The following is a 26,616-nucleotide window of genomic DNA, read 5'->3' on the forward strand; positions in this document are numbered from 1 at the left end:
GAGGCCCCACATCAAGAAGCCCCTCAACGCCTTCATGCTCTACATGAAGGAGATGCGTGCCAACGTGGTGGCCGAGTGCACTCTCAAGGAGAGTGCCGCCATCAACCAGATCCTGGGCAGGAGGGTAGGTTCAACCGACACCACCGCCACCGCTGCCGCCACTACCACCTTCGCCGCTGCCGTCATCGCCCCCCCTCACGTCCCCCTCGACCGGGGAGTGGTTGGGAATCGCTTTACAGGCGCGCTCGGGTTGTTTCGTTACTCTTTAGGACGGAAACACGAAAAGGGAGAGGTGGTTTCTTTACCAAACTCTCCCCATCCCCGTTCCCCTCCCGTTTGTGTGGTAATGGCATGGGGACATTCATGTTTTTTTGTGGTCTGCGAAGGCGAGCCCCCCCCCTTACCCAATTAGTTATTTAAAAACAAAACCGAAATCCCCCTTTTTCATTCACATCTAAATAAAAAAAAGGAACCATCTGTAATTAGTCATAATGATCACACAAGCTCTGTCCCTCCCCCTGTACCCCCCCCCCCCCCCCCCCCCCCCCCATCCCAATCCCCCCTCTCTCCGCCCAGCGCGGCGATACGAAGTGTGCGTAACAATCTGGCATTAGATCAAATTGCTTCTAATAAAATATGCCCGGGTGATGGCACGGTTGGAAAACGACAAAATTCTTTCCTTTTGAGGATTGCGGGAAGTGAGTGGAACCACAGAGCCATGTTAGAAAGCCCTAACGAATAGGCCTAGCGGTGGAGGCAGCCAGCCACAGCAAAGCAGGGTCTGTGGGCGCGCTGCGCAGGGTAATTGCTCACTGCCGTAGCAGGGATAAAGAGCGCTGCTAAATTGGAACCAGTGTTTTGATATGAAATCACCCCCTCGCTTTTTTTGGGGTTTCTCGTTTTTTTCCTTATTTCGATCGCACACTATTCGTTGTTTGCTGGTGTTCTCTCGCTCTCTTCCCTTGTGTTCCCTTTTGGTCTTTCTTTCACGACTTTTTATTTCACTACCATGTTTAAACGGTTTGAAAGTGGAAATACGTCTTTTGTTGAGGCAACTTTAATTTAAATGAAGGAGGAGGGTGGATGGATAGTCTGGTGGTTAGGGTGGCGTCCAGCCCAAAGGTGCAGGGTTTGAACCACAACGCCCAGTGACAGTGGCAAGGCTACCTGTAGTCCTCCTGCAGCAAGGTGTTCTTGCTACAGGAACGTCTGCAGCAAGCGCTGAAAGAAGACTCGAAAGTGAACAGCAGTCTCTCTGGAGGAAGCATGGCATGTGAATTGACGTTTTGACACCGTCCCTCTCTCCCCTCTCCCTCTCCCCTCTCCCCTCTCCCCCTTCTGGTCCTAATCTCCCATTGTACTGACCAGTGGCATGCGTTATCTCGGGAGGAGCAAGCTAAGTATTACGAGCTGGCCCGGAAGGAACGGCAGCTCCACATGCAGCTCTACCCCGGATGGTCTGCCAGAGACAATTATGTAAGTATCAATAGAACAGACTGCCAGCGGGAGAGGTGTGTGTGTACCTGAATGTGTATGTGTGTGTGTGTGTGTGTTTGTGTGTGTGTGTGTGTGTGTGTGTGTGTGTGTGTGTGTGTGTGTGTATGTGTGTGTTTGCGTGTGCATGTTTTCCTAGGCTTTCACTCTAAGTCCTCACACTTTTGTCTCTTAGTGTCAGTGTAGTGTGTCTCGTGCCTGAAACTGCACACGACTGTGACGCACCATGGGTGGACTTGAATCGGCCCCATGCTCATGCATGTCCGTTTTTAGCACTTTTGTCTCGCTCCCTCGTCGGTGATTCACAGCGGTGTGATTCATCGCTACGTATCTTTGTGTGTGTGTATTGCAGTATCATGCACATTATCATTATGACAGCGAGAGGAGAGAGAGGCTGCAAATGGCCAGGCTCCCCTTTGATGTTCCCCACCAGCGTGGTCCTTTAGATATGCAAAATGCCAACCAACTGTTACATTGGCCCCGGGTGTTTTTAGGGTAAATTACGACATCAGTAGCATAACATACAGCCACCTACAACAATATCCACCTCTCACACTGCCAAAGCCCCTTTGATATGACAAAAATGGAAGATAAGATTTTGGTTTTGATTTTCATAACAAATATTCCATGTGTAGCTTAGTTTAGCCACGAATAGGAAATTGCAAGAGTCTGGTATGTGTGTGTGTGTGCGTTTGTGTGTGTCTGTGTTTGTGTGTGCGTGTGTGTGTGTGTGTGTGTGTGAAAGACATTGTGAGAGTGCCTGCCGTTTAATTAAAAGTGTGGCTCCAGCACTCACACACACTCCACCACCAAAAGTGCTTTGCCGTGTTTATCTGCCTCCCCCCGGACACCAGCAGCATCTCCTCTCCTTGTGGTCCCCCATCGCTCCGGGGCCAATACACCTCACCCAGCAGGGGGCCCGCACACTGCAACACCGCTAGCCATACCGCTAGCCGCACCACAAGCATCACCACTAGCAACACCTCTAGGAAACACCCTTTAGCAGCACACCACTTAGCAGCAACCATGCTAACCCTAGCCAGGGTAGCATGCTAACCTAAACTAAATATTTAGTCGTATCTCATATCCTAATAAATTTAGTTTTATTAGTGAAAGGTTTCCTTAATATGGAGCGCAAGATAAATGTTAAAGCCGCTCCAGCCCGAGGACATACCTTCTTGGCGCATGTTTAAAGAGTAAATGAATCATAAGCACAAGCGTTGGGTGCCAGAGCCTTCTAATTGGCTGAAATTGGTACTGCGTGACGTAATAATGATGAAAATAACAACTAGTGACTTCCTTTGACATCACTCTGGACCAATCAGAAATGTTAATTGAGTTGAAGATTTTCTTTAAATTAAACAAAGAAGTAAAACAAAACAATTATTGCAATGTAAATCTAAAAAACCTATCCGAGCAGTTGGTCAGCGACTAATGGAGAGATTTATATGTTCCTCTTCTCCTATATCCTTCAGACATTATATTCGTCTTAGAATAGGTACAAACTCACCCAGAGGGTGAATAGCATTCATAACACCACTGCTCTGTATTCCTCATCACATCCCGGCTTCCTCTCTATCCTCTCTGCCTCTCCCTCCCTTTGCCTTTCCCTCTCTTTCCCATTCCCTCTGTCTGCCACAGCAGTGGAAGGCAGATTAGCTCATGAATAAGTGGATTAGCAGACTTTGTAGCAGGGAAGCAAAGTGGTGCTCATATTTGACTAGGACGACTTGACACTGCTATCTATACCTATAGTCACCCCCTCCCATATCCCCTCCTCTGCCCCCCTCTGGGGATTTGGCATAAGCCGTAAATCCATACTGACTCTCACCAGAAATAGTGATGCTCTTCACACTCATCAAGCACGATTGCTCTCAATACCTTGGGGCAATTTTAATTGCACTTCATATTAATGGTTTGCCGTAAGCGGGACTTCAAAGCCTTTTTGCGGGATATATGGAGGATAGGCTTGTACAGGCCAGGTTAGGGACAACACAATATATAGTGTTGGTAGAGTACACACAAAATACAACTTGTTTTGTTATTGATCAAGTCCAACCACCAACTGCCACCCTCTTCTATTGTCATACCCCCCATAACCCCCCCCCCCCCCCCCCATAAAAGCAAGTAATTATTTCATTGAGGTTTGCAAGCTGAGGATAACCACAGAAAAAGCTAAAAAAATCCTCAATGTAAATAATATCATAATAGCAATAGGTTCTTACACCCAGTATGTAACTAAACTCACTAGCTAACGACTCTCACTAGCCATCTAACTCACTAGCGAGTTAACTACAACCACTAGCTAACGACTCTCACTAGCCATCTAACTCACTAGCGAGTTAACTACAACCACTAGCTAACGACACCCACTAGCCATCTAACTCACTAGCGAGCTAACTACAACCACTAGCTAACGACACCCACTAGCTAACTAGGCGGCCCCCGCTCTCTATCTGGGTGTGGCGGTGTCCAAGGAGCTGGGGACCGGGAGATGCTAGCTTGTGGCCAGCGGGGGATGAGTGAACATGGCAACCAGCAGCAGGACATGAGCGTGGTGGAGTGGGGGTGAGTGCTGGAGCCACACTTTAAGCGTTCACCTGGATATTTTCTAGGGAAAGAAGAAGAAGCGGAAGAGGGAGAAGATCCAGGAACCAGCTGCAGGTAAAAACCAAAACACTTTTATTTGTTTTTTTGAGGATTGTTACATTTTTATTCATAAAGCATTGTGTCCATCCCATGTCGAGTCTGTTAGTGATTGCTGACACATCCGAAACGGCAAGCTTTCGTCTTCTGTGCCTTGCTTTTTCTTTTTTTCCTTCTTTACGACACGTTGGCCAATGAGCTCCTTTCTTCTAGAAGACAAACCCTAACCTTTTGCAAAGTTAGCCTAATCGCAAGCAGGTGTACGTCCACCAATTAAGACCACATCAAAGTGACTTGCTATAGTCTTCATTCAGCCCTGGCTGGGCCTTTGTTGGTCCTCTTATGACTTAATCCCCTCCATCATTGCACCTCACGGATACACATCCCCCTCAACCCACCCATCCACCGCCCTTGCTCCTCACCCCTTCTCACCCCTTCTCACCCTCTCCTCACACATTACCCCTACTTTGGGATTAGTCTGTCCATTATTGACGTCTCGTCTGGGGCTTTGCGCTTTCCTCTGGCCCACTCTGCGGTCTCTCTGTTGACAGTACGCTAACCATGCGATAGGCTAGCTAACTAACGTCCAGCTTTACCCATTTAACACATTTCTATTATTATAATGATAATGTCAGACTCTAAATTATAAAGAACGCCATGTAGACCTCACTGTCGGTCCACCGGTGGCCCTGGTGGACCTGGTCGCACTCCAATCTTTTAAAAACAGCGTATTTTCTGCAGGTACAGGCCAGAGAATGAAAACGGCGTACATCTGAAACCCCAATGGTAAGACTCTCCTGTACTCTCCCTCCCCCTCCCCTCTCCCTCCCCCCCTCCTCCTGTTTGGTCTTCATGTCAAGTCTCCTGTCTATAAACCAGTGCTTAGCGCTGGCCTGAGCGTGTGTACCTACAGACTAATCCTGAAGGGTCGATCCCCCACCACCCACCCCACCTCCATCACCATTGTGTCAGCCATGTCGCGGCCTCGAGAGGCCCTGGAGCTTTGTGTGAGGCGCTTGCCTCAATGGCCCCCACACAATGGGCCTGTGTGTGTGTGTGTGTGTGTGTGTGTGTGTGTGTGTGTGTGTGTGTGTGTGTGTGTGTGTGTGTGTGTGTGTGTGTGTGTGTGTGTGTGTGTGTGTGTGTGTGTGCGCGCGTGTGCGTGTGTGTGTGTGTGTGTGTGTGTTGTGAGTGTACATAGGTGGATGCTGGTATTCATTGGGACAGTTTGATCCGCCGCTTTGAGTGTCTTGAGGGTTTTTTCCTGATGTCCGGGAGTCGGGAGAGAAGGGTGAAATACTTGATGGTTTGTGTTTCCGGAATTTGCTGGTAACTAAGCAAGGTGTAAGGCTTTAATGACCTTGCTTGCACATTCCTGTTTCTTTACAAACAGTTACTCATGGTGATTAATTCACGTGAGTCATATATCGAGTTTCAGCCTGCAGGTTCTTCACCATCGGCCCTGGAATAGGTCCTGAACTGTGTTTTAATTTAGAAAGCTAATGAGTAAAATAACCATGTATAACGAAGGCATGTTATCTCTCCACCTTCCCACATCCATTATGGCTGATGCTGCTTACTATAGCAGCCTATGACAGCTGCCTGTGCAGATATCCAATAGGAAGTCTAATAGGGTGGCATTTGGCATTTTCTTTCTTGCATTCATAGTTCTTACCTCTTTGTATGTGATTCACTCTCACTGGGTCTTACCTCTCTTTTTAATTATTCCTCTGTGTGACTCTCTGTCTCTCTCTGCTCTGTTTCTTTCTATGTGACTCTCTCACTGGATCTTAACAGTTTCTAGGTGACTCTCTTTACGGGGCCAGACTCAGCATCCTGTTGTTCCTTCTCTCTCTCTCTCTCTCTCTCTCTCTCTCTCTCTCTCTCTCTCCCTCTCCCTCTCTCTCTCTCTCTCTCTCTCTCTCTCTCTCTCTCTCTCTCTCTCTCTCTCTCTCTCTCTCTCTCTCTCTCTCCCCCTCTCTCTCTCTCTCTCTCTCTCTCTCCCTCTCTCTCTCTCTCTCTCTCTCTCTCTCCCTCTCTCTCTCTCTCTCTCTCTCTCTCTCTCCCTCTCTCTCTCTCTCTCTCTCTCTCTCTCTCTCTCTCTCTCTCTCTCTCTCTGTCTCTTTCTATGTGACTCTCTCACTGGGCAGATGTGGCAAATCTGGTCTCATGACGACATCACCTCGGCGCAGACAAAGGGCCTTTCCACTAGATCGATTCCTGACCCGGCCGCTCTCCCTCATCCCAAAGTCGGACAGATTTTCTCTCTCTATTCGCCACAGATCTCAAAGCGTGGAGAGAGAGAGTTAAAAAAGCACATTATCTCTGATCCAATAATTAGCGGTGCCTAGCCGCGACGGGATGGACACCCGCTCTGATTCCCAGTGACAGCCTCATGCTAATATGCATAATACGGAGCATACGGAAACTACACCCCCCAGCCGGCAATTTATGCAGATCCCAGGCAGAGCCGCGCCAGGGTGAGCTCGGTGTCGACGCCAGGAACCTCTTCAGATTAAACTTGTTTGTCTATTCGTTTCCATCTGCCCCACTCTTCTCACGCTAACCTTTTACGCCTCACCGTCGCGGCCGCGGGATATTTCCGTGTGTCACGTCGACGTAGGTGTCAATTTCAACCTCACTTTTCTTTTAATAACTGTCAAAACAGTTACATGTTAGCTCTTTTCATCGCATTATTTTTTAGGTTTCTTATAGCGTTTTTTCTTCTTCAAAAAGCGCCTTGCCTTCGTCATTGCTACAATTCAGACGAACATATCAAAAATGGAAGTTTCAGATAAATCGGTTAGGACCTCAGACGTTGATGTCGGCGGCGTCCTGAGCCTCGTCCTTGGGTCTGCGTGTGTGTGCGACCGCGTACCGTTGTGTGAGCTGAGGCAGGAGGAGGGGGGTCTCGATGTTCTGTTATCGTTAGCATGTCAAACACTGGGCCTGCCACACAGCTGGCTCCCACCACAGACCAGCACCGCAGCCCAGCAGAGGAGAGGACAAGTCATTACTTTGACATTGTGAAATAAGCGTTTCCAGCCCTGCCTCCCCATCGCTTCTCTTCATCTCCTTCACTTCTCCTTTCCTCCCAATATATATCCTTCATTACTCAACCCCCCTCCCCCCTCTAGTCTCCCTCCCCACCTCCTCTCTTATTTATCTTCCCTCTCTCTCTCTTTCTACTACTACTCTCTTTTACATATCTCCTCTCTCTCTCTCTCTCTCTCTCTCTCTCTCTCTCTCTCTCTCTCTCTCTCTCTCTCTCTCTCTCTCTCTCTCTCTCTCTCTCTCTCTCTTATTGCTTCTCTCTTTCTCTTACCTTTATTCTCTATTTGTAATTCTCCCTCACCCCATCCTCCCTCTTTTTCTCTCTTTATCTCCACCTCTCTCTCTTCACTCTATTCTCCCTCTTTCATCTCTCTTCTCTGGCTCTTTCATCCCTCAATTCTCTATTCTCCCTCCCTATATTCTCCCCTTTTTTATATTTTGTGTTTGTTTGTATGTTTTCTAGCGTGAATATCCTCAGCCACTTTCTCTCTTCTGAGCTGTTCCTGGCTCATTTTGTCTTGACAGAAGCCCTGTGTTTCACATCCTTTTAGAGATGCTTATCTGGTCGAGACTCAGACACACACACACACACACACACCCACACACACACACGCACACACACACAGACACACGCACAACATTTACACAGACACACACACATACACACACAACATTTACACAGACACACACACACACACAACATGCACACACATACACAGACACGCACACACACACACACACACACACACACACACACACACACACACACACACACACACACACACACACACACACACACACACACACACACACACACACACACACACACACACACACACACACACACACACGCCCTGCAGCCTCTGTAGTCTTTTAACAGTCGACACAGATTTCTCTCACAAGGGGTGGGGTCGCGGGACTCCCCCACAAAGGTATCCTTTTCAGGCTGCCAGGGCTCTGGTCACGTGAGTAGCGGACTGTCACACAACCATCCTGTGGAGCAGACAATGAAATGGGCGCGTGAGTGACTCATCTCTGGCCAACTTTCAGGGGCTCGTCTCTCGCTGTTGTTGTCGTCTGAAATTTGATCTCTATCTCTCTGTCAGCACAATCTGAACTCCCCTCGTTGGAGATTTGACAAATGAAGAAGATGAAAAATATCTTTTAGGCTTTTTCCGTGAGTTGACATAGCTGAAACGGGTTTGGTGTGTGTGTGTCTTTGTGCATGAGTGTGTGTGTGTGTGTGTGTGGGTGTGGGTGTGGGTGTGTGAGTGTGAGTGTGAGTGTGTGTGTGTGTGTGTGTGTGTGTGTGTGTGTGTGTGTGTGTGTGTGTGTGTGTGTGTGTGTGAATGTGTGTGTGTGTGTGTGTGTGTGTGTGTGTGTGTGTGTGTGTGTGTGTGTGTGTGTGTGTGTTTGTGTGTGCATGTGTGTGTGAGAGGACATCAATAAGGTAGTGGGGGTCAACTTCTCCAGACTGAGGTTCCCTCAGGGCCTGGGAGAGATTATGATGGAAGCCATCCTGCGGCGTGACGCAGATCACCGGTCAATATGTCCTTTCTTCGTCTGCCGCTCTGGTCGCACGGCTCCCCCCAGCAACCTCCCCGTCATGTGGGCCGGCTGAAATCAGCTGTCAGCGAGGGGGGGAGGGAGGGAGGGAGAGAGTGAGGGAGAGAAAATCCCTTTTATGTTACAGAGCCCTGAGTTTTGCCAAATCTCCCTCCTGCCTATCACGCTCCAAATTTTCCATTTTTCTCTCTCTTCTCTCTTTTTCGGGTCGTTCTTTATGGCTTTGCTCCACTCTCTCTTTCTCTCTCACCAACTTCCCTCTTTGTTTTCCTTTTCTCTTTCCCTTTCTTTTTTTATCTGACTCGCTCCCCTGCTCTAAATTTTTGCCTCACTCTTTATCTCTCTTCCCGTCTCTCACTTTTGCCTCTCTGTCTCTCTCACACTCTTCCTGCAGTTTATTTCTTTCTCTCTCGCTCTCTTTTTACGCCTCTACCTCTTTACCTCTCTCTCTCCCACTCTACCTCTCTCTCTCTACCTCTCTCTCTCTCTACCTCTTTACTTATACCTCTCTACCTTTCTCTCTCTCCCTCTCTCTCTACCTTTCTACCTCTACCTCTCTCTCTTAACCTTTTAACCTCTCACTCTCAACCTCTCTACCCCTCTCTCTCTCTCTCTCTCTCTCTCTCTCTCTCTCTCTCTCTCTCTCTCTCTCTCTCTCTCTCTCTCTCTCTCTCTCTCTCTCTCTCTCTCTCTCTCTCTCTCTCTCTCTCTCTCTCTCTCTCTCTCTCTCTTTAAACCCCTCTCTCTTTAAAACCTGGCCACAATCTCCAGCCGCAATTAGGCAACGTTCCGCATCTGCCTCCATTTTCCCTGGCCGTTTCAATTTGCCGCCTCGCCCCCTCTGGGCCACCGTGGCTCTGCAGACCAGCGCCTCCACCACGGCCGTCTTGTTAGGGACCTGGGGGTGGGGGGTGGGGGTGGGGGGTTGGGGGTAGGGGCTGTGGGTGGATAATTGGACGATGGAATCCGGATCCGTTAGGAGAAAAAAAAAAAACTACTCATGCCTTAGTGGGATCGGCTCATGGAAGGGAAGATGGTTCTAAATTGTACTTTAATTTTTCTTCTTGTATTTCATGTTCAGCCTGTCTAGTTTGCTTTATTGAGCATGGCAGACCGACAGGGTAGGGGGTGTTCCTGACATCCCATGCCGAGCATTCAAGCCCTTAAAATAAGTAAAAGCATCTATACACACACAGATGGGCATCTATATAAAGTATATATTCAAACCTTTTTCTAGTGAGATGGAGGTGGATGCGTGCATCAGAGGGATGTCTTGACTTGTTCTTCTATTGAGGAGGAGATGGGGGGGGGGGACTAGGAAGGGAGAAATGTTTTCATAACCGGTACCAGTAGTACCACCACAACCAGCCCTCCGCCCCAACCCTGTCTCCTCATGCCCCCATAAAGCCCGCTCTGTGCACCAAAACGCCCCTCTCAGTGCCTTCTGATTGGACCTCCCCAGAGTTCTAGAATGTCAAACACACGTCCAGCCCAGGTGTGCTTGTGCTCGGAGGAGCCATCTGGCAACTGGTGAAATAATAATAATAATAATAATAATAATAATAATAATAATAATAATAATAATAACACTACAAACAGCAGAAGTCAGTTAGAGTTTAAGTTCTAACACTTAAGTTTGTGTTAGTCACCGACTTTTAAGTAATTTCGAAAATCTCATAATAGTTAGGGTGTGTGTGTGTGTGTGTGTGTGTGTGTGTGTGTGTGTGTGTGTGTGTGTGTGTGTGTGTGTGTGTGTGTGTGTGTGTGTGTGTGTGTGTGTGTGTGTGTGTGTGTCTGTGTGTGTTTATATCCGCGTGTATGTGTGTGTGTGTCCGCACACATGCACCAGAGATAGCACCTATGCTGCCGTTGTTTAGGCTGGGGGCCTGCGGTTTGTTTTGGATGACTCACTGGCCCTATTGTGTTGTCAGCTGCAGTAACAGTATGGGGGTCCAGTCTCTCTGCTCTGTGTGATGTCTTCTCCACTTCCTCTCTCTCTCTCTCTCTCTCTCTGTCTCTCTCTCTCTCTCTCTCTCTCTCTCTCTCTCTCTCTCTCTCTCTCTTTCTCACTCTCTCTCTCTCTCTCTCTCTCTCTCTCTCTCTCTCTCTCTCTCTCTCTCTCTCTCTCTCTCTCTCTCTCTCTCTCTCTCTCTCTTTCTTTCTTTCTTTCTTTCTTTCTCTCTCTCTCTCTCTCTCTCTCTCTCTCTCGCTCTCGCTCTCGCTCTCGCTCTCCCTCTCCCTCTCCCTCTCCCTCTCCCTCTCCCTCTCCCTCTCCCTCTCCCTCTCCCTCTCTCTCTCTCTCTCTCTCTCTCTCTCTCTCTCTCTCTCTCTCTCTCTCTCTCTCTCTCACTCCCTCTCTCTCTCTCTCTCTCTCTCTCTCTCTCTCTCTCTCTCTCTCTCTCTCTCTCTCTGTCTCCCTTCTCTACCTCTTCTTACCCTCCTCTCCTTTCTGTCTCTCGCCCTTCTCTCTTGTTATCTCTCTCTCCTTTCTGTCACTCTCTCTCCGCCCCCGCGCCTCCACTCCTTCACTCCCTTGCTTCCAGACGTGTGGATGAGAGGAAGGGGGTGTGACCCCGTGCAACCCTCCCTCCCCCAGGTACGGGGGGGGGGGGGGGTGGGGGGGGGGTTGCACGGGGTGGGGGGCGGATGCAGGAAGCCCATATGGGAGGCAAAGAGGAAGGAGTTTATTGATATTTGGATTCAAACCGTTGCACGTTTCATTGTCATTTCTTTTTTTTAATTGTAAAGAAACAACGGGCCTCTGCTCCGTTGTTTCTTTTGGTTCAAACTGTTCCATCCCTTTCCTTTGCTTTCTTATTACTTCCCCACTCTTTGCTCCCCCTCCCTCTCCCTGCCCCCTCTGGTTTGGCTCCTCCCCCTGCCGTTTCCTCTTCCTGTCTCTCTCTCTCCCCCGTCCGGCCCGCTGGATGTGAGTGATGGCGCGGCCGCGGCAGCCCCTTTGAAGCCCGGCCGCAGCCCAGGGACCAGTCATTGTGCCGGCTCTTTGAACATGCCTCCCCTCCCCTCGCTCTCTCTCCCTCCCTCCCTCCCTCCCTGCTCCACCCTCCCTGGCCTGCCTATGCGGGAGCATACAGCTCTTGGCCAGACTTCAGCTGCCCCTTCCCCCCCCCCCCCCCCCCTAGCCTTGCCGCCTCTGATGTGGGCAAAAAAAAAAAAAACCCCGCCATCCACCCACTCCTCCCCCAGACCCCCTCCTCGTGTCTCACCCACACATGCCTGAGGTTTGGGGTTTCGGTGCATACACCCCCACCGACTTCCACCGCGCCCCCCTACCCACCGGAGCCAGACTCGGAGCCAGCCCCGCCACTCCGATGCTGGGCCCGACATTTATTCTCGCCTGGCCTCCTTCCCTTCGCCCATCTGGTTCTGAGTGGGGCCCTTTTGGGTGAGTGCGTGCGTTTTGTGATAGTCAACCATGGAGGAAAAAAAACATTTATTCTGTGTTTTACCGGCGTGCCTTCACCGCCTGTGAGGAACCTTACCTTTTTTTTTATACTGAATGTTGTGTCTAAAGTAATGTGAGAATGTTTTACGTTGCAGTATATCTCTCACTTAAATAAACCGAGAACACCCATCGCCTTCGTACACTACAGCATTCAGGATTATTTCTAGTCTGTCAGATTGCTTTAGTTTCTAGATCCTCAAACTTTTCCTCCTGCTGAAGTGAGGGTTTTTTCCACCATCAGCTGTGATTTACAGCTCTAGGCCCCCCCCCCCCATCGAGCCCCCTACTGCCAAACGAAGCAACTTTTCCCTCTGTAACAGTTCCCACCCTATTAAACCTGACGCCAAGCGGACGTGCGTAGCCGACCTGCACTGTGGCTGGTCCCGCTCATAGTTTGATACTGGATCTCGGGTTGAAACAAAGGAAAGGCAACGGATCATAACAGAGCCCGCCTTTTTGATTTACTCCAAACTAATTCAAAGTAAATGCGGCAGACGTCCTCTTAAAAGGGATTTTCTTTTTTGTTATTTTAACCGATGTTTTTTATGAAGCTTTGAAATGAGCTTTTCTGGCAAAGGCAGCAACTAACAGCCTGACGATGTAGTGTTAAGTTGTTGGTTCCCTTTGGCAGTTAACCCCCCCCCCCCTCTATAGTGTACAATCTACCCTCCGCCGGAGACAACGGCGTCCGCCCGGGCTTATTTTAGAGTGCTCCGTCCTCTGCTGTGTTTTCCACCAGAAACCCCAGATCCCTGTGTAAGGAAGGAGGTTGGGGAAGGAGGGGGGGTGCGGGTGGTGGAGGCAACGGGGGGGGGGGGGGAAGGCGGAGGGGGGCGGCGGATTGGCCGGTAAGAAAGCGGGCGGGGTCCAGCTGTCCGGCGTGTTTTTGTTTTTTTCTCTGCGGGCACTTTGATTCTGGCTCGCGAGGTGAAAGCGGCAATTGAGACGCGAGGCCGTGCCAGTTAACTTAACCTCCCACACTTCAAAAGCCAGGCGGGGAACTCTCTCACTCTCTACGTCTCCACCCCCCCCCCCTCCCTCTCTCTCTCTCTCTCTCTCTCTCTCTCTCTCTCTCTCTCTCTCTCTCTCTCTCTCTCTCACTAACTCTCTCTCTCTCTCTCTCTCTCTCTCTCCCGTTCTCTTTCTCCCTCTCTCCCATGTTTTCTACGAACAGAGGAGCATTTCATTTCCTGCCGCAGAAAAAATGAATAATAAAAAGCATCCAGCCAGCATTCCAGAGCACTGGTGGGGTGGAGAGAGGGAGAGAGGGAGAGAGGGAGAGAGGGAGAGAGGGAGAGAGGGAGAGAGGGAGAGAGGCAGGGGTGGGTCAAGTTGCCCCTGAATATATTTGTGTGTGTGTGTGAATCGAGGGGACCTTGTGAGACCTTCGCCCAACACACACACACACACACACACACACACACACACACACACACACACACACACACACACACACACACACACACACACACACACACAAACACACACACCCTCTGCGTGCACGCCCACCACGCGTCCCATTGAGCCCCCGGCCCCCTGCTGTTCCGCCCAGACTCTGGGAGGAAGGCTGGGGGCTTTTCATGTATTTCACCGGGGACAGGAACACTCTCCCCAGGAGGAGAGGGGTGGGGTGGGGGGGGGGGGGGGAGGTTGAGCCGAGAGCATGGGGGGGTTTGCAGGTCGTGCAAGGCTGCGTTTGGATGCTGGGAGGAAACGAGGGAGGGCGGTCGAAGTAAATCAAAAAATGACAGGGTTCCACCGTTCTTCTCCATCTCTGTCACCCTGCTTCTCTATGTCTGTCTCTATCATCTGTCTCTCTCTCTTCTATCTCTCCTCTCTGTCTCTCTTCTCCGTCTCTCTGTCTCTCCGTCTCTCTGTCTCTCTTCCATGCTCCTCCTCTAGTCAGACGTCACTTACTCCTTCCTCGCAGAAGCAGCGGCCTGTGTCCTTTCCACTTTGATCCACATGTGGTAAAAGAGTCTGAAGGAGTGATGCACGTGTACGTGTACGTGTGTGTGTGTGTGTGTGTGTGTGTATGTGTGAGTGTGTGTGTGTGTGTGCGCGCAAATGTGCATGTGTGTGCGTGACAGAGCGAAAGCGGAAAGCCCGCCTCATCTCTGAACTTGATTGCAAGGAAGCCTTCTACTGAAATCGCTTCTTCTCCCCTCTCATCGTATTTCCTGCCTTCCTCAGAAACACCTCGCATATCAAGGTATATCTAGCTACCTCTCAACCCCATCCCCCCCCCCCCCTGCCCTTTGATCATGTATTCTATTTGATCCTGGGTGTTGAACCAACAGCTCACTCTGGTTGGTCGATATCTGTACCTCAGTCTTGATTGGTTAGCAGCGCCAGTCCATATCATGAGAAGAGGGGGGGATATAAACACTGCTGGGGTCTGACAATTTGGGAAGAAAGTAAGAAAACAAGAAACCAATCCGTCTTCAACCGAGGTCTCATACTGTAGAACCAAATTCTGGGAAATGGATAAAAAAAATGGAAATGAAGGTTTTGTTGGACTTAGGGTTAGCAAAGATTCCGAAAGGACTCTCAGTTTTTTTGCAATTTTTTCCCTCTGCCAACCCAGAACTCAGGTGAAGACCTTGAGCGAGGGAGAGAGGGGAGTGAGGGGAGAGAGGGTGGACTTGGTGGGTGAGGACGTGGGAGTCACATGCCACAGCAGAGGTGCGGGAGGGTTGCCAGCCAGGGTTACAGTGACCCCCCCCCACACACGTTAAAAACCAAGATCAAACGAAGCCCGGACAGCCCACATCCTGTCATTGACCCCTGACGTCTCTAGTACTGTACTGTACTGTTCTCAATCTCGTTATTTTTCTTCTCCTTCTCCTCCTCCTCCTTCTCAACCCTGCCCCGAATGATACTCATTTAGTTGCAATACTGACGATGCTTTGCCGTTTTGGTTAAACGAATCATCATGGCCAGAGAAATTCTGTGTATTAGTTCATCTGTCTGGGTTTTTGGTTGAGGTCACCCCACATTTCTGCTGTTGTAGCGGACTCTACACGTGTCTCTAATTAATCCTCGGCTCGGTAACGATGTGGAATCTTTTTGGTGCCTGTTGATCCTAACATTGAGTGGTTTTCTCTCTTGTCCCTGTGTCTCTCCCTTGTCTCTGTGTCTGTCTGCGTCTCACAGGAGGAAAGAGGAACACTTTCTCCACATGCAAAGCCAAGACAGCGGATACTGGTCCATTGCTCGAGATGGAAGCCTGTTAGATCCCCTTGAAGACCCCAAACCCCTGAAAACCCCATGCCTCCAAATCTCAGAGACCTGACCCTGACCCCTTCCTCAACACAAGCCCTCCCCCCACACTCCACTATCCACCCCCAATCCCCAGACGTCCTCCAAAACACACTTTTTAAAAATCACCAAAAACAACACTGTATGGTGTTTGACTCCCTCACTGCCGCCACCTGCTGTAAAGACCATGCACTGCAACTGAACGAGACAATCAGAACCAGGAATCCCACACCTGAATTCATACCCGAGAAAAACTATTTCACTCATAACAGTGCCCAAAAAAATAAACACAGAGAAGAGTAGAAATAATTAGATGTTGGTCATATTTTTTGCAGCTTTATTCACCAACCCCTCGAAACACTGCACTGAAACACAGCAGCCATTTTGACTTGCACGCAAGTGAAAGCCTCTACCTACTCACCACCAACACAACAAACACTAATGACACACATTGTTCCTAAGTTATTTAAGTATAAGTTATTTGTCACCGTGGTTTCCTTCCTTTTTGTATAGACGACGACGTTCGGACCCCCAATACTGTACAACCCAATCCCCCCACCCTCCCAACCACCACCCTCTCTCTCTTTGTACTCATCTCACTGGAAATGAGAGACCATGGCTGGGATTCAGCCCGGCCAAACTCCTCGTTGAGACTGCACTAAAGGAAGATGGATGATTCTCCCATCTTGTCAACTAAAACGTCCGATAAAAGACGCCATTTTGTTCTCTTGATGAGCGCTTGGTGCAAATTAAAACAAAAAAAAACTCTAAACAAAAAAAAAGCATCAACGTCCTGATTTCGCTTATCATTTCAGACTGAGTTTGATTTATTTTGAATGCTTTATTTTGTATCTTGAACTTGTTTCAATTTCTTGGTGTATATTTTCTGTGATTGTTTGTTTTTTATATTTTGATTTTTTTTATATAGTGGTATATATGAAAAATAAGCTTTGGACACAGGAAAGCCATTTTTTCTTGTTGAAGCGTCTTGCAGATAAATGATGATGTAATGCTTCTTTTGATAACTATTTGTAACAAATAGTGACCTCGAGTCTCAGATGTAAAATAATGCTCAATATGTGTACTTTTTAAAACTGTCAGGATATGTCACTTTTCTTGGTATTTTTGCAGGCAACATAAGGACAAAGGCAAGAGTAAAAGCTCAGAGGCCTCTATTTTATTGTTCTCAAAACAAGTCAAATGAAGCAGATATATATAGATATATATTTACCCCAGCACTTGGCAGTCGTTTCTTTCATTGCGATGGACCTTCGTCTTTTCTCTGCGGTAGCTAATTGTGTGGTCTTTAGCCATGTCTTTTATTCCATGACAGCATCTCTGTAACATTTTTATTTTAATGCTCTATTTTTTAGTATAACTTGATGAATTCTTTTTTTATTCATTGTTATATTTTGGGTCATTGTCATCTTGGAATAGCACTTTGCTTCCCAAGTGGTCACATTTGAACTGTTTCGACATGTTTTTGTTTTTTTAAGAAAAATAAAAAAAAAAGCATCCTTGGCTAATTTGATCAGTTACCTATGTTACACAAATCAAGGATTAGATAAGATTTTTGATGCAGCATTTCCCTAATAGAATATCTCTACGAGCATTTCAGGTATCGATAAGAATATGTTGCCATCTGTTGTTGGTTGCGGGAACTGCAAGGCAACAAAGAAACACTTGATATAACATGTTTTAATCTCTAGGGAAACTTCAAAGGGCTATGGAAAATGGACCACCAATTAAAACTCAGAACGCATACAGTGCCCGGGGCTTCGTTGATGCAGAATTAGTGCAAGGATAATGGAAAGGAGAACTAAATCATTGAGAATATTATAAGCCCCTCAGTTGGCCAATAACTGCTTTTAAATTAGATGAATCTTTTCCCCAAGCTTTATTTATAAATCACAGGTGAATTTAACATTTAATTTCTCTGACAACTTAATAGTCCCAACGTATAAATCGGAATGCTAAACAGAACCCTGATGAAGAAGTCAATGTCAAAATATTATTTTCTGTTTCCCGAAATTGCTACATTGTGGATTTCTAGTGAAACAGCGCCATCATGAGTTATTTTAAGGGGCGTCTCACTCAAAAATATCTCTTATGTTTAGTCGCATCTAACACTACACTCACAAGTACTTCTCAGAAAACTAAAACATTCATTTAGGGTTGACGTTTGATACATCTCTCATTGAACGTTAATTGAAATTGCTTAGCATGCAAATCAAAAGAAAAAATATATATATTTTGTATTTTAAGTTGAATTACAACTCAAACGATTACATCTTCCCATCGTCATCAGTCACATTTAAAGACAACACAAGCATTAGTAGACGCACATGGAAAAGCTCCCTTTATTACCAACAACATTTAAATACGGAGAAAGATGACCGCCTGGACACAGGTCAGCTGGGAGACGCGTTGTATGAAGGCACGAGGGTTCAGTTCAATATCGTTGTCATAACAGTGTGATTTACTCAAGTTAGACTAAACACATTCATTGCCAATACAAATGATGTCGTTTGACACGAGTGATCGAGTCCACAAAAAAAGGTAAAAATCTTGATATGTTTCATAGTTGCTTGGTGAATGATTTTTTGTTGTGTACGTGTAGTGTGTTTAGCATTTATAATTGCACTGTGTGATCTCTTTCAACTTTCCTCTCAGATGGCAGAAATCAAATGTAGCGTGCATTCACGTCAACATGAGTCCAGCAATCTATCCTCCTGAACCTTTTATTTTTCATGCCACACTATGAGCGTGTGTTAATCACTTATACTTGTAGAAACCCTCTCCAGTCTTTCTGCCATATTTGCCTTCAGCGACCAGTTTGTTCAGCATCTCGCTCTGGCCGAACAGGGGGTTGTTTGGGTCCATCAGACACCAACCTGATGAATAGCCAGAGACGTTAAATACATACAGCAATTTTCTTTATATAACCTTCAATCAGAGGCGTAACAATAGCGCTATCTTACCGTCGATAATGAATTTGGCCGTGTCCAGACCTACGTAATCGAGGAGTTCAAACGGTCCCATGGGGTATCCCGCTCCGAGCTTCATGGCAATGTCAATGTCCTCTTTAGATCCATGGCCTACAAGGGGAAAACAACTAATGAAATAATCCCCAAAATATCTCATAAAGGTTCTGCTAGCTAAACGATGATGACGTCATTAAATCACCAACCATGGAGGTTTTCAAATATGAAACAATGCTTTGCAAAACTATTTTTGTTTGTTATGAAATTGCAGAAAGACCCCATTCCATCGGCTGAAGCAGACGCCGACGTGTGTGAATCCACTGGTTGATGCACGTCGTTGCATCTCATAATATGAACACACCCATTGTTTTTCTCTCTCCTGATAGTAATGCGTACCTCTCTCATGTAACCGGATAGCCTCCATCATGTAGGGCACCAGCAGGCGGTTCACAATAAACCCAGGAGTGTCCTGGAGGGAGAGGCCAGCCGAACAACCGTCAATGACAACCATTACCCACACATTACTATACGATTAGATCAGGATTACCATTAGGGAGCAAAGCCTTACCTTGCATGACACCGGTGTCTTCCCAAGAGCCTTGCTGAAGTTCAGCAGGGAATCGAAGGTATCCTGGCTAGTGGCTGACGTGCCAATAACCTTGTGGAAATAATTATTGTTCACAACTTCTCAAATTTGAGCCCCGCACGATAATACATTGAGCATTGGTTACCTTTAAAAAAGGGACAATAGGGATTGAACCCAGAACATCCTAATCAGGTCTACCAGGTTTACTGCTCTTAAATACAACACTTTGGCCTCCTACCTCGACCAGCTTCATCATCGGGACTGGGTTGAAGAAGTGAAGACCTCCGAACCTGTCCAACCTACTGGTGGAGCTGGCGATGTCAGAGATGGGCAGCGATGAGGTGTTGCTGGCAAAGATTGTGTGTCTGAAACAGAACAGCAACAGAGCAGCAGTAAGAAAAAAAAAGACGCCATCTTGAAACTATGTGACAAAGAACGTAAATAATCGTAGCCACACGCTTTATGCACCTAATTGTATTAATATGTTCACTATAAATGTATATATTATTGACATGCTTGTCATGTTATTACTATTCTATTACTTTTGTTCCAATGGGTATTGTTCACACAATTTATCATAAGAGTCTTTGTTGGTGATACATTTTGAGATGCCTTTTTAGTTAAGTCAAATCCTAAATTAAAGTAAATATACCATAACCTAGGCTAATCAAAATATTAATGGTCAACACTTTATACCAAAATATGTTCCGTTACAAGATAACAAATATACCAAATATGCTAAGGGTGACAGGTTGATACAACTAAATGTGTGGAAATTAGTAATATAAGCTTTTTACGCTGGGGCAACTTTATCTAGTCCAGCAAACAGATCCTGCTTGATTTTGAGGTTTTCTACAATGGCCTCAAGAACCAGATCCGAGCTTTGGGCGGTAGACGCTGCGTCTGTTGAGGATGACACATTCTTCATCACATTCTGGACGAACTCGGCACCTGCCTGGAACAAACGTACGTCATCACGTAACCACGTCACTGCGTTGTCATATAGGCCTACGTAATATAGTTAAAACGTTCCATAACTTTATGCATATTGAAAACTCATCAAAATGAATTCACACCTCTGGTTTATCCGCAAACTTCTTCTTCACCACTCTTTTTAAACTGCCTTCGATGCCTTTTACAGCCTTTTTCAGGATGTCTTCTGACATGTCCACTAACGTCACTGAATGGCCAGTTGCAGCAGCGACCTTACAAAACAAGAATTGTAGGTAAAGTCTCGTTATAACAATCAGCCAGACAGGTACACAGACACACCAAATATGGTTAGATTAGCTACCGTAATCTAGCTCATGAGCACTGTTGTAGCCCCGACGGAAGGCAAGGTTAAGTAGCTAAGCTAAATAGCCAAAACAAACGCACAGCTTTTTTTTTTACATTACCTGTGCAATTCCTGCGCCCATCTGACCGCCTCCGATGATCATAACTTGTTTTATAATCACATTTCTGACAGCTGAAGAGGAGAAGCCCCGTGTGACTTGGTGAGTGAGGAAAGCCATGCTTTCGATATGTTAGCACCGTGCTGCTGGGACAGCTATGTTGCAGTCAGTATCCCAATGTGGGTAGAAGTTCACTGTCTGTTACAATCACGTGACTTGGACGACCTTTTACTCACATAGGTATTAGTACGTTATATCACATATACTGACATATATATTGGGAATGCATTCTTTATTAATATTTAGATTTTGTGTAGTATTCAATCGTTCAAAATATATACAGAAAAAATATATGTTTTATTAACGAACAATAAACCATATCAATTCATTGACTGTGAATATATGTGCAATTCAGCAAATAACTCAAATATGTGCAATGGATGCATAACATTCTCTATTCATACTTAATTAAAACGTAAATAGAATAACATCCAGCTGTAGCTACTGTAGCTACCGGCCCGTTTTATTTGGAAACATTCTTTGACCAATCATGACTTTAAGCCAAATTACATGAATTTGGTGAAATTCACCTAAACTGAATTTAAACGAACCCCCAAAATGGTGAGGGTAGTCTACAAGATCCAATGATATGAGAATTATCAAGAGAATAATAGTCATGGCTCATGCAATGCCAAGGTGCCCAGCGGGCCAGTAAAGTTAGCTGCTCTCAGGTAGGCTATACCTCATTGTTTTTCTTATCGGACATGCCAAAAACGGTAATCAATCCAGAATGGTGATATCTTGTCCTTCTTAGGATCATAAGGGAGAATATATTGTTATAAATATACAAACTGTTGGAAACCATTGGCGGCAATTAAACTAAACAGAATTCAAATTGACCTCAAATAATTCTCAGAGCAGCCTACAAGATCCATTGAATTAAGAATTCTCAAGAAATGCATTAAAGGAGAAATCCGGTGTAAAATGGATCTGGGATATGTTTAGTATGATAACAAGTTGGAATGTTCGTTTCGGAGCAAAAAAGCGCGCAGAGACGCATTCCTAAATTGGCTGTTTTTAGCCGATTCTACCAAAATGCTATAAACTTGGAACGATTTGTTATAGTAAAAACTAAATCGCTATTTTAAACCATTTAAAAGGCTAGAAGTAGCCTGACACTTCTTTGGTAGTATAATAAGGGTCTTAACATGTAAAAGGAGGCATTGATATCTTTGTAAGTGTACAGATTGTTTATTAAAAAGGACATTTTAATGTCATTTTTAATAAACAATCTGTACACTTACAAAGTTATCAACAGTGTTGGGAACGTTACTTTAAAAAAGTAATTAGTTATAGTTAACTACTTGTTCCAAAAAGTAACTGAGTTAGTAATTGAATTACTCTATAATAAAAGTAACTAGCTACTAGGGAAAGTAACTATTTGCGTTACTGTAAAAAAAAGAAAGTTGCTATATGAAAAAGAATTTGGATTTTTCTGAGCAGTTTTCACTTGGCCTTAATGTGTTGAATGGTTGAACTGCCCATTAAAGGCCCTGATATACTTCAAACTCAATTTTAATTTGCTTAGTTGCAAAGGCTGTGGAACATCTGCCGAATACTACAGAAAATGACAACTTTTCATCAGATTGCTCCGGACTCGCCATTTCTGCTGCTTCATCGAATCTGTTTGGTGTGTGCGTGTGCATGTGTGTGCGTGTGTGTGGCGCCCGTGTCCTGGCTTGTGTGTAAAAACACTGGCTCCGATTGGCTACCATGAAACATGACTCTGCCTTAGCCAATCATAATCGCTTATCTCGTTGTTAACCCACCCGGTCTCCTCACTAGCAGTTTGTGTTTGGAGCCAGGGTTGCGTTCGGATTACCAAGTTTATTCAATCAATTCATAGTAACGCACCGCATTTAACCTACAGTAAAGGTAATGGCGTTGTAGTGACGGAAACAGTAATTAGTTAGATTACCCCCATAAAAAGAACGGTGTTACCTAACGCCGTTCTTTTAAACGGCGTTATTACAAACACTGGTTATCAATGCCTCATTTTATATGTTTGTTAAGACTACCAAAGAAGTGTCGGGCTACTTCTAGCCTTTTAAGTGGTTTGAAATAGCGATTTAGTTTTTACCATAACACATGCCCCTATCGTTCCAAGTTTATAGCGTTTTGATAGAATCGGCTAAAAACAGCCAACTTAAGAATGCGTCTATATGCTACAAACTTTCCAACTCGTTATCATACCAAACATACCCCAAATCTATTTTACACCGGATTTGTCCTTTAAAGTCATGCACTCATGCAGGAATGCCAGAGTACCCAGTGGGCCTAATGTTGAACTCGGCTCAACTCAGGGATGCATACTGTTCCCATCGGGCATGCAGAAGAGTCACCGATCCAGAATGGATCGGTGACTCAAGCTTATAAGAAAATATCTTGCTCTAAATACACAAACTACCTCAATGCATGATGGTCTGCAATGTCCATCACAATGATCGCACATTTTCTTTTAAACATGCATTCATCTTGGAATCACGCAAACAGTGTAAGGACAAGGTGCTAGTGTTAGGCCAAAGCGCCCCTGCATCGAGGGGGCAGGAACCCCGATTGGTAGGCTGAATTGAAAAGCCTGCAGTAGGTTGGTAAACATCAGAAACATCTCCATCTTGGCCAGTTGTTCTCCCATGCAAATCCTCGGACCTAAAACATACAGGGATTAAAATAAAAAAAATAAAAAAACATTTACAAACCAATGATAATCAAATCTTGTTACTTTACTTAAGTTCTATCTTATCTTATCAACATGTTTGCAATATGTTTTGTTTGTTAGATGGGTGTGACCTACCGATACCAAAGGGAATGAAGTGCTCTGATCTCAGCAGCTTTCCCGCCTCATCCAGAAAGCGGCCTGGGTTGAAGGTGTCTGGCTCCTCCCACACTGTGGGGTCTCTATGGACGGACCACAGGTTTGGGATGACCACTGTTCCTTTGGGGATAGTAAAGCCTCTGAACTCTGGAAAAAAACATATTAAACAAAATCAATCAATCAATAACATATGACATAATAATAATATAACATGGAGGATGCTTTATCAAGGCGTCTTACAATACTGTGCGTGGATACATTTCTTGGCAGTCAATACCAACTCATCCAGTGTATTTGCATCATAACACATGTTGATCATACATTGTCACTTAGTTCAAGTCCATTTGCAAATTATATTCAATAAAGTATAGATTCACTTTCTAACCTTCACACTTCACACGTGGTAAAAAAGTAAGAATGTATGCACTCAATGAAAGCATCCACAGAATGGCATATAGTACACATACGAAGGAACATATATTCTTGCCGAAGGAAATAATAACATGTGCAGCTGTTGACATTTACCTGCCGTTTTGGAAGCCATGTGGGGAATGCCCAAAGGGACGGCTACGGTCAACCTCTCCACCTCCATAATGGTGGCCTCTGTGAAAGGCAAACTCCCCTTGTCCTTCATAGAGGGGAGTCGCGCTCTGCCCACCACCTTGTCCATCTCCGCCTGCACTTTCTCTGGAATCACACATAAACACTCGGATGAGACCCACAATTAAAAGTGTGGTTTGAAAAGAAGGTTCTAATACCTTGTACATCCGGGTGCAGCGCCATATACAGCAGCATCCAAAGAATGGAATTAGTGCTGGTGTCGGTTCCGGCGATGAACAAATCCCCTATGATGTAGAAGAGATAGTCCTCTGAGAAGCTGCTATCTTCCTGGCCCGCGGCCTGCTGCTCCAGCACCTTGGCCAGGTACATGTCTATCAGGTCCCTGGGGTCGCGGGGGTCTAAGGTGGCCCTGTGCTGTGCGATGATCTTCTTCAGGAAGGCGGTGATGTCCCGTTGCACTTGCCGGAGCTCCTTGAAGATCCCACATGGGAGGTAATATAGCGCCGGTAGGATGTTGATCAGAAGCGCCGGCCCACTGATGCTGATCTCCAGCCCGCGAGCCATCAGTTCCAGCAAGGTGTTGAACTCCTCGTCGTCGTGATGGAAGTTGTGACCCATACTCATGGAGCAGATGACGTTGGATACGGCAGTTCTGATGAGGGGAGTCGGGTCCACACCTGTGTCACTGCTATTCCTATAGTGCTGTAACAGTTCCTGTTTGACGACAGCTAGGCACTCCAGGATATGTGGCTCCAAGGACAGCTTGCCCAGGCCAAAGGTCCGCAGACTGGCTTGGCAGAACTTTCGTTGGGTCCTCCACACTGGGCCAAATGGGGCAAAGGCTATTCCTATGGTTACAATTGACAAATACAATTATAATCAATATTACTTCTTTATTTTTTATTTTATAATCGTTATTACAAAGGGGCTGATGAACTGTTACAATTCATTTCTGGGTTATAGATATTTCTGAGCAGATGAGGAAAAAAATAAATAATGTAACATAGTTCCTCACCTTTGCGTTTAGTCATTAAGGCAATTGTAGGTATATCAGGACGGTCGGAAAACACATCAGCATGGTTTGTCAGAGCGTCCTTAATTACTTCATAACCATTCAGTATAACGACCAACTTGTGTCCAATAAAGATGCTGTAAATGTTACCATATAAATTGGCTTGTTCCGTCATAAAAGCCAAATGACCTTTTTTGGATCTCGTCTGCTGTGGCTTTGCGAAAAACTTCCAAAGACAAGGTGGGACAAGAAATGCACCAAAATTGCCTACAATAGGCATTGGTTTTGGTCCTGGCGGAATATTCGTAAGATCCACACGTTTCCTATTACAGTGAACCAAAACGCATAACGTGCAGATTGCCAGCAAGGCTATTGAATAGACTTGGGTTTTACAATAAATAAGCAACGATTCTAGCCACGATAGCAACAACATGATGTTAGTTCCAGAGATGTACATTACGACAATTCTATTTACAGGATATATATTTTACAAAATAAATGTGGCCGAAGCCTGGTTCCTTTATGTTTTCACGCCATACCGCTTCACACAGAAGGGAAGCTACTGTATCCACTGCTGCAGCGGCACTCTAGAAAAGCATGGGACACGTCATATTGTTTTTCTGCTTCCTATTGGTAGAATGCTGTAGCTTCCTTGATTGGGAGGTTTGGCCACGACGATGACGTTGATTTCCTTTCTATCTATCTTTTTGTAATTATTGTTTTTTTTATTCTACACCAAATGTGGAAATTAAACAGTAATTCGTTCAAATATAATCTCCATCTTATATTTGAACGAATTACTGTTTAATTTCCACATTATATCAGGACGGTCGGAAAACACATCAGCATGGTTTTAATCTCCATCTCTCCCCTGTAAACTTCATACTTATTTTACATTTGTTGTTTTGGCTCAGGCGCTTGGAAAATTGCATGGATAAAACGAGAAACCCCATGAACTAAACCAAGCAAAGGATCGACACATCTGAATGAGTTCGTGTCATCATAAAAAAAACAAATGCTACATGTTTGCCTCTGAATATTTTCCACTCATGGTATTTCTGAACTTGGGAGAGTATTTGCCTTCCAATTGAAGTATTCAGGGACGCGGGAAGTCAATCCGAGTTCGGGGTGCTGAGTGTGTCTATTTAATGACGTCATTAAATGCTGCGCAACATTCATGGCCATCAACATTTTACACCAGTTTTAGAATGCTTTACACTACAACAGACATGTTGAACACCAACATGCTTTATGTCAAAGCAGCATAGTACAATATTAAGCTATGGACAGATCACGCACGGAATGCAGGTTTATTTCTAATCAGAAGATGATTTATTATTGACGGAGTCACACCTAAACAAGGCCCTTGAATTTAACTATATCACACACACACGCACATACACACACGATTTGTGTCGTTTGGTAGTAATAAAGACTTCATAGACTATCCATCTATCTAGGCCAGGGTTCGAGTTATGATTCCATATCTGTGGGGGTCTCTTAAAAAATAAATAAATATAGATGCTCAAGTAAATATAGGCCTAGGCTATTATGACACGGCTCTTCTCAATGCCACGGAACGCTCCGTTCACTTGCATCGGCCCTTCACAACAACGCCAGCGTCTTCGGTTGCTAAGCGACGTCAACGTCAACTTATGTGTGACACACACATAAGTTGCTGCATGTGTGTGTGTGTGTGTGTGTGTGTGTGTGTGTG

At 45.7% G+C, this 26,616-nt stretch overlaps 3 protein-coding genes across 15 annotated transcripts in view; 1 reads left to right on the forward strand and 2 right to left on the reverse strand.

The window, feature by feature from the left end:
- Positions 1–17,013, forward strand: part of lef1 (lymphoid enhancer-binding factor 1) — a 46,625-nt gene extending 29,612 nt beyond the window's left edge. For 2 of the 12 annotated variants that reach the window (XM_030351241.1, XM_030351237.1), the window contains exons 7-11: positions 1–124; positions 1,369–1,476; positions 4,110–4,158; positions 4,882–4,926; positions 15,383–17,013. The exon at positions 1–124 is cut by the window's left edge. In XM_030351241.1, coding sequence (XP_030207101.1) covers positions 1–124; positions 1,369–1,476; positions 4,110–4,158; positions 4,882–4,916 — 316 coding nt within the window. In that variant the 3' untranslated portion in view covers positions 4,917–4,926; positions 15,383–17,013. Of the gene's footprint in view, positions 125–1,368; positions 1,477–4,109; positions 4,159–4,867; positions 4,927–15,382 lie in introns of all 12 variants that reach the window. The other 10 variants (XM_030351235.1, XM_030351232.1, XM_030351236.1 and 7 more) reach the window with 8 other exon arrangements.
- An 806-nt stretch (positions 17,014–17,819) lies between these two features.
- hadh (hydroxyacyl-CoA dehydrogenase) lies at positions 17,820–20,665 on the reverse strand. The gene is made up of 8 exons (XM_030351245.1): positions 20,455–20,665; positions 20,134–20,262; positions 19,855–20,012; positions 19,296–19,422; positions 19,040–19,129; positions 18,868–18,940; positions 18,469–18,585; positions 17,820–18,381 (listed from the first exon to the last, which is right to left on the reverse strand). The coding sequence occupies exons 1-8, from the start codon at positions 20,569–20,571 to the stop codon at positions 18,263–18,265; spliced, it is 930 nt and encodes a 309-aa protein (XP_030207105.1). The 5' UTR covers positions 20,572–20,665; the 3' UTR covers positions 17,820–18,262.
- A 2,000-nt stretch (positions 20,666–22,665) lies between these two features.
- cyp2u1 (cytochrome P450, family 2, subfamily U, polypeptide 1) lies at positions 22,666–25,496 on the reverse strand. 2 transcript variants are annotated; one of them, XM_030351231.1, is made up of 5 exons: positions 25,050–25,496; positions 24,085–24,735; positions 23,852–24,013; positions 23,306–23,473; positions 22,666–23,160 (listed from the first exon to the last, which is right to left on the reverse strand). In XM_030351231.1, exons 1-5 carry the CDS (start codon positions 25,354–25,356, stop codon positions 22,982–22,984), a joined length of 1,467 nt encoding a protein of 488 aa, XP_030207091.1. In that variant the 5' UTR covers positions 25,357–25,496; the 3' UTR covers positions 22,666–22,981. The 2 variants fall into 2 exon arrangements, with proteins under 2 accessions (XP_030207091.1, XP_030207090.1); XM_030351230.1 differs by having other exon boundaries at positions 24,903–25,496.
- Between the last annotated feature and the right edge of the window lie 1,120 nt (positions 25,497–26,616).

Source organism: Gadus morhua, chromosome 3 (assembly GCF_902167405.1).
Source record: "Gadus morhua chromosome 3, gadMor3.0, whole genome shotgun sequence".
In the NCBI taxonomy this organism is placed as follows: Eukaryota; Metazoa; Chordata; class Actinopteri; order Gadiformes; family Gadidae; genus Gadus; species Gadus morhua.